The sequence below is a fragment of the Nannospalax galili genome, unplaced genomic scaffold, assembly GCF_000622305.1.
Source record: "Nannospalax galili isolate Female #2095 unplaced genomic scaffold, S.galili_v1.0 scaffold47, whole genome shotgun sequence".
In the NCBI taxonomy this organism is placed as follows: domain Eukaryota; kingdom Metazoa; phylum Chordata; class Mammalia; order Rodentia; family Spalacidae; genus Nannospalax; species Nannospalax galili.
The window spans coordinates 968,328-974,561 of record NW_008357641.1 but is presented as its reverse complement, the minus strand read 5'-3'; the positions used below and the strand labels follow the sequence as shown (position 1 = coordinate 974,561).

Sequence of the window (6,234 nt, the reverse complement as noted above, 5' to 3'; positions counted from 1 at the left end):
GAATTAATAGTTTTGCTCACCAAATCTTTTTGTTGGTGGTAATTTCTTTTTTGAGTCAAGATCTCTGTATGTAGCCCAGGCTGGCAGCAAACCTTTGTGTCTATCAAAAATCAACATCCCACCAGGATAAGAGGAGGTGATTCTATGTCAAAAAACAGGAGGCTTTAGAGATGGCTCAGCAGTTAAGAACCCTCACTGCACTTGCAGAGGACCTGAGTTTGGTTCCCAGCACTCAGATCCCTGTGGCTCACAATCTTCTGTGACTCCAGCTCCAGGGGAATCTGACATCCTTTTCTGCCTCCTCAAGCAACCAGACATATATGCACATACACCCCCTCTCCACACATAATTTTAAAAATATTTTTTTAAAAAAGACTAGTTGCCAGAGTGCCTTAACATTTTATTTTCAAGTATAAAGGCTTTGGTGCAGAAGGGAGCCAGGGTCACAGGCAGTGGGCAGAGAATCCAAAAAGTCCAGGTGTATATAGATGTGTAGGTTCCTAGGTGCCACAGTCCCACAGTGCCCTGTCTATGCCTGGACCCTCTGCACGTTGCCAGGCAGCGAGGTAGCTATGGGAGGAGCAGGGTGATGGGTGGTGGGTGCAGGTTCACATGACCACACAACACTGGCACGTCTTTTGCTTGGGACCACTGGCCTCCTCGCCTTCGGCTGGGGCGGCTGGCTCAGGCTGCCTGGCAGCAGCGTAGGTGGGGACAGGGAGGGCACTGGGGTTGGCGCTGGTCCCCTCCTGCTGAAGCAGTGGCTGGCTTTCTGCAGGCAGCTCTGGGGCTGGGGTCTCTGCCAGGAGGGGGGTGGCATCTCCTGGAGGACCCTCACCCTCAGCACAGGACTGAGGCTTCCCCACTGCCTTTTCCTTGGGTCCTGGCTTCTCCAGCATGGGCTCCTCCTCGACCCTGAGTGGAGTCCCAACCTGGCTGGTGTCCCCCACCTGCAGCTCTGCTCCTTGGACAGAGTCACTCTGCTCTCCTGGACTTGCCTCTTCCTTGGTGCCTGGAGTCAGCTCTACCTCTGATGGGCCTTCCTTGCCTTCTGTCTTCCCGTCTGATAGTTTCTTTCTGTCTCTTCTCTCTCCATCCAATAGTTTACCTCCTTTAGTCTCTCCATCCAATGAGCCCTCACCTCCCGCCTCCTTGCCCAGTAGTTTCTCACCTCCCGTTGCGTCCCCATCCAATGAGCCCTCACTGCCTGCCTCCTTGTCCAATAGTTTTTCACCTCCCGTTGCGTCCCCATCCAATAAGCCCTCACCTCCCGCCTCCTTGTCCAATAGTTTTTCACCTCCCGTTGCGTCCCCATCCAATGAGCCCTCACCTCCCGCCTCCTTGCCCAGTAGTTTCTCACCTCCCGTTGCGTCCCCACCCATTGAGCCCTCACCTCCCGTTGCGTCCCCACCCATTGAGCACTGACCTTTTTTCTCCCAATCCAATTTCTCACTTTCGGTAGTTTCTCCATCCAGTAGTTTCTCACCTCCCCACTCCTGGTCCAATAGTGTCTCCCTTCCTGCTCCCTCTGCCACCCTTGTCTCCTCAGTGGCTGGGGGCTCGCTCTCACCTCCCTTCTCTGCTAGCAGTGGTTCCTCATCTTCCTTCGCCTCCACCTCCCACTTTTCCCTTCCTTTCACCTCCCATTTTTCCAATTCTACTGGCAAGGGGCCCTCGCTTCCTTTTCGTTCCTTGCCGGCTTCCTTTTCTGTCCTGTCCTCTCCTTTCCTCCCTGGCTCTGGTGACATCTCACTTCCTTTCTCCTCAGCCTCCAGTGGCCTCTCCACCCCATCCCTCCCTGCCCCAGGCTTTGCTACTGTTCCTCTTTGTCCGGCTCCTGATTCCTCAGCCTCTGTCCTCTCTACCTCCCAAGACTCTTGGCCCCCTTCCACCTGAGCCTCCAGCAGAGCCTCAGGCCCTCCCTCTCGCCCTGTCCCCACAGGCCCTTCCAAGCCCTCCATCAGGAGCTCCTCCCAATCCTCACCAAGGGTCACTCTCTCCACCCAAATGAAGGACCCCTCCCCTGCAGGGCCCCCTTGCCCATTACCCTTAGGGTTGTCACTAGGAACACCTTCCTGTTTTCTGGAAGCCTTGGCCTTGAATCTTTCGTTGAGCCTCAGGGAGCTGGTCTGTGAGACATCCTTGCCCACCTCACCTGTTGCTTGGGAGTCACTGTCCCCCAACCCTTCCCAGACCACCTCTACCACGCCTCTGTCCTCCTTCACCCAAGTTGGGAGCTCTGGGCTGCCAGCACCCTGTCTGTCCCCAATGGCCTCCAGCACTATTTCCTCCACTTTAGCTTCCAACTCTGCACCTGTAGGGCTCACAGCACAGTCCTCCATGGCCCTCAGCCCTGCCCAAACTACCTCCACCACACCGTCTCCTTTGGCCTCAGTGACACCCTTAGCTGCTGCCACTCCCAGGCTCAGCTGCTCCCAGACAGGGCTGGACCCAGAGCAGGGGCCATTAGCTTCTGAGGAGGCCCCTATGACCCCAAGAGATGGCCTCAAGTCTGACAGAGCCCCAACAGGCTCCTCTCTGGGCTCAGAGGGGGACCTGGGGGACATGCTCACTGCATCAGCTGGCAGAGAAGTCCTCTTGTCCATATCTTTGTGGCCTGGGGGAGTCATGGGAGGAGAAGTTAGGATGATGGGGGACCAAGAGGATCCTCATCCCAGATCCTCTTAGGTCAAGTGATCTGGTGGTGACTGTTCCCCAGACCTAGAGACTTCCATACTTACTGGAAGGATCTGCCTCCATAGTGGGCTGGGAGAGAGGACGGGGACCCTGCAAGGCAAACAGAGACAAGATCTATTTGGCCCTGGTCTCTATCTCCCAGGCATGCTTGTGCCCCTTCTGTGCTCAAACACCCTCCATGGCTTCCTGTTACCTCTAAGACCAAACTCCATATTGCATTTAGCCTTCCACAGCTTAATCAATACCATGCTAATGCCTGCTTGGCCAGCTTCTGAGGTTGCCATAGACAAATGATTTGCTGGGAGAGAGGAGGTGGGGGAATGGAACCCAAGGCTTCATGCAACCATAAATCAAAATGTCCTTTGAGGGTCTGGGGAGATGGCTTAGCAGGTCAAGTGCGTACTGTACAAGCATTAGGACCCAAGTTTAGATCTCTGGCATCGATGTACAAAACTAGGCATGGCAGTGCACATCTGTAATCCCAGGACTGGGGAGGCAGAGACAGGAGAATCCCTGGGGTCCCCAAACCAGTTAGCCTAGCAGAATTATGAGCTCTAGGTTCAGTGAGAGACCTTGTCTCAAAAAATCAGGTGGTTGATGTCAACCTCTGGCACTCGCTCTCCCTCTCTCTTTCTCTCTTCCTTTGTAAACCATGTGCGGTGGTATAAAACTGTAATCCTAGACTCAGGAAGCTGAGGCAGGAAGATCATGAGTTCAAAATCAGACTGGATTACATAGCAGGACTCTTCCTTCCCCCTGCCCACTACTGGATTTAAGTTATAATCTCGTTGACCCTCCCAAAGGCTCTTCTGGATGTGTGTTGTTGCTATTCACCATTTTAGAGATGGGAAACAGGTCTAGGCCAGAAAATCAACTTAGCCAAGAACACAGAGCAAAATAATATGCGGTGGGTTTGAACAGGACCTATTGGCTAGGCTGCACTTTGAGAGGCATCTGTTCAGAGTCTAGTTCCAGCCCTGCTGGCCACGCCCCCTCTCTTCCGTCACCATTCCCCCTCCGCTCACCTGTCTGCGCCAGGTGGGCCTGCCCGCAGGCCGGTGCTGAGCACCTGTGGACGCACTTTGCAACAGCTGTAGCTGTGACTGGAGTCTGAGGAAGAAAGGGGCATGCTGGGAGTCGGGCCCTGGGCTCAACTTGCTCCATTTCTGAGTGCTCTCAAAATTCTGCTGCTGAGGCATGGCTCAAAAGCAGGGATTCCCGACTTACGTAAACAGGCTGTCTTCCAGGTTTTGAATTCTAGTTTGGGCCTGCGCCTCGGGAGACTGGGGGTCCTTGGAGGCGGGGTCTTCCTGTTGCTCGGGACCTTCAGCCGCCCCATCCATGAGCCAACGTTCCCGGAGAGATTTCCTCTGTGTAAGGGAAAGGAGCCCTGGGCTGGCCACAGGGAGCCTGCCCTCTCCACCCATTGCCCGCAACCGTCGGGAGGAGACACCCATCGGGCTGGGAGCTGGGGACCGCGCAAGCACTCAAAGCCAGCCCATACCCTCCCCCAGGCAGTGGCGCCCAGCCATCATCCCTCCAGCCCGCCCCCCGCCCCAGGCTGGGACAGCCTAGCTCACAAAACACTGCTAAATGGGAGGCTTCCCTATGCGCCCCTCCCTACCCCAACGCTGGTCTAAGGCTCACAGCCTCTGAACGCGGACAAAGCCCCCCACTGTCCCCATACTCTCCCCTGGGTGGGGCAGCGGTCCCTATGTTCTTTCTCCAGCCTCTGCTCCATCCCCCCCCCCACTAGATTGAGGTTCCTATTGTCTCGTAGCTCGACTCACACAGACACCCCCACTTCACTGCCCCGCCTGGGCAGGCGCCCCAACCTTGAGCCGCTCCACGCGGAGTTTCTCCTCCTCCAGCTCCCGGCGCGCGGCGCCTATTTCCTCCTGCAGTCTCCTCTTCTCCTGCTCACACAAGACCGGGAGCTGCCGGCCGGGCACCGCCCTCTGCCCTCCGCCCGCCTTCTCCCGTCTCTCGGGGCTCCCGGGGTTCCCCGGGCGTCCTCCGGGCTGGCGGTGCGCGCGGCAAGGAGGGGGCCGCGGAGCGCTGACTCAGCAGCGGCCGGGGCAGGACGGGGCGGGGCGGGCCAAGCCGGGATGCTGCGGAGGCCCGGCCCGCGCCCAATGGGGGGTGGTGGTCTACGGATGGAAGTGGGGGGGCGGGGCCTAGAGACCAGGATACTGTGAGGGTCGGAGCTGTGGACTGTAAAGATGGGGAGGAGAATTGCCAGGCGAGATGCAGACGCCTGGACTTCACAGCAAGTTCGAGGCCAGCTGGGGCCAGAGTCCTGAGACATCTCAAAAAAAAATTTAAAAAGGGAGAAAGGAACATGAGTTCAGAGAGACAAGAGCCTAGATGTGGGAAGGGTACTAGTGAGATGGGGGTCCAAAATGAAGCTGCAGAGGTAGGGGTCCGAAAAGACTCATACATACAGGTGGAGGTAGAGCTGCGGTGCAAAGATGGAGGTGTGATGGGGGTGCAGAGGCTGTGTTCAGAGACATGAAATGCAGAGGTGAGAGTGCAAAATTATGAGGTACCCAAGTGGGCTGCTGAAATTTGGGGTGCTGAGGCGTGGGATCCAGAGAGATGGGTGAGGTGGGGAAGTTAGGGAGGTGGGATGGAAAAGAGTAAGAAAAATGCTGGGGTGCAGAGGGGCTGCAGGGTAGGGTTCAGAAGTGGGCTACAGAAAGTTGGGGTGCTAAGAGAGGAAGTGTGATATGGAGTGCAAAAAGATGGGGTGCTTGGGGTAGAGGTCAGGGAGATGGGGTACAGAGTTGGGAATCAGAGAAACGGGTGCAGAGTGGTGTTAGAGACTTGATTGATATATAAGTAGGAGTGGGGTGTAGAAAGATGGGGTGTAAAAGTGGAGTTGAAGAATAGAAATGCAGTGGTGTTCAGAGACATGGAGGTGGGGTGCAGAGAGCTGAGGTTCAGAAGTGGGCTACTGAGGGATGGGGTGCAGAGAGCTGTCACGATGAGAGCTGAGGAGCAAGACACACAGGCATATGGGAATGATGGAAGTAAGAGATGGGGACAGAAGGACAGAGCTCAGAAGGGATTCCCTAAGAAAGGACTCCAAGAGTGGGTTACAAGATAGGGAGATCTGAGAGATGGGAAGCCTGAGGGGCATGGGGGAGAACCCTGGGAGGGCCAAATAACACCCTCTGTTCAGTCAGCTAGCAGCAGGGACCAGGCAGAGGAACTGAGAGAGGTGCCTTGGACAAGATGAGGCTGAGAATACAATTCACCTTTTCACAGGGCTAGACTCACTCCATACAGGCAGACATTCCCTACTGGGATGGGGCAGACTAAGAAGGAGCCTAGAGAACATTTGGGGGTCCCCAGTGCACTGGGAGGATGTCACTTACAGCGATGACCTCCAACCGCTGTTGATAGAGGGTGCTCTCAGCCATGGCCCTATGGAAAGAGCACAGAGGCTGCTGGACTGTCTCCCAGGGTCCCGGAATGCCCCTCTCTTAACCAAGAATTCTTGACTGCTGAGAGAGCCCAGTGCTTTGCCTCAGT

The 6,234-nt window shown here is 56.0% G+C and overlaps 1 protein-coding gene across 3 annotated transcripts; it reads right to left on the bottom strand.

The window, feature by feature from the left end:
* Positions 1 to 383: 383 nt before the first annotated feature.
* Palm3 (paralemmin 3) lies at positions 384 to 4,758 on the bottom strand. Of its 3 annotated transcripts, XM_029557408.1 has the most exons (6): positions 4,533 to 4,758; positions 3,925 to 4,067; positions 3,723 to 3,807; positions 2,742 to 2,787; positions 1,394 to 2,617; positions 384 to 1,360 (listed from the first exon to the last, which is right to left on the bottom strand). In XM_029557408.1, exons 2-6 carry the CDS (start codon positions 4,038 to 4,040, stop codon positions 609 to 611), a joined length of 2,223 nt encoding a protein of 740 aa, XP_029413268.1. In that variant the 5' UTR covers positions 4,041 to 4,067; positions 4,533 to 4,758; the 3' UTR covers positions 384 to 608. The 3 variants fall into 3 exon arrangements, with proteins under 3 accessions (XP_029413268.1, XP_029413266.1, XP_029413267.1); XM_029557406.1 differs by having other exon boundaries at positions 384 to 2,617; XM_029557407.1 differs by having other exon boundaries at positions 384 to 2,617; positions 4,488 to 4,625.
* Positions 4,759 to 6,234: the final 1,476 nt, after the last annotated feature.

Bases quoted from the DNA above. Each gene is read 5' to 3' on its own strand.
- Palm3 (XM_029557406.1), bottom strand. From the start codon at position 4,040: ATGGATGGGGCGGCTGAAGGTCCCGAGCAACAGGAAGACCCCGCCTCC. The intron at 2,788-3,722 runs GTGAGCGGAGGG...TTTGCCTTGCAG, and splicing joins GGCCCACCTGGCGCAGACAG to GGTCCCCGTCCTCTCTCCCA. The intron at 2,618-2,741 runs GTAAGTATGGAA...TGACTCCCCCAG, and splicing joins TATGGAGGCAGATCCTTCCA to GCCACAAAGATATGGACAAG.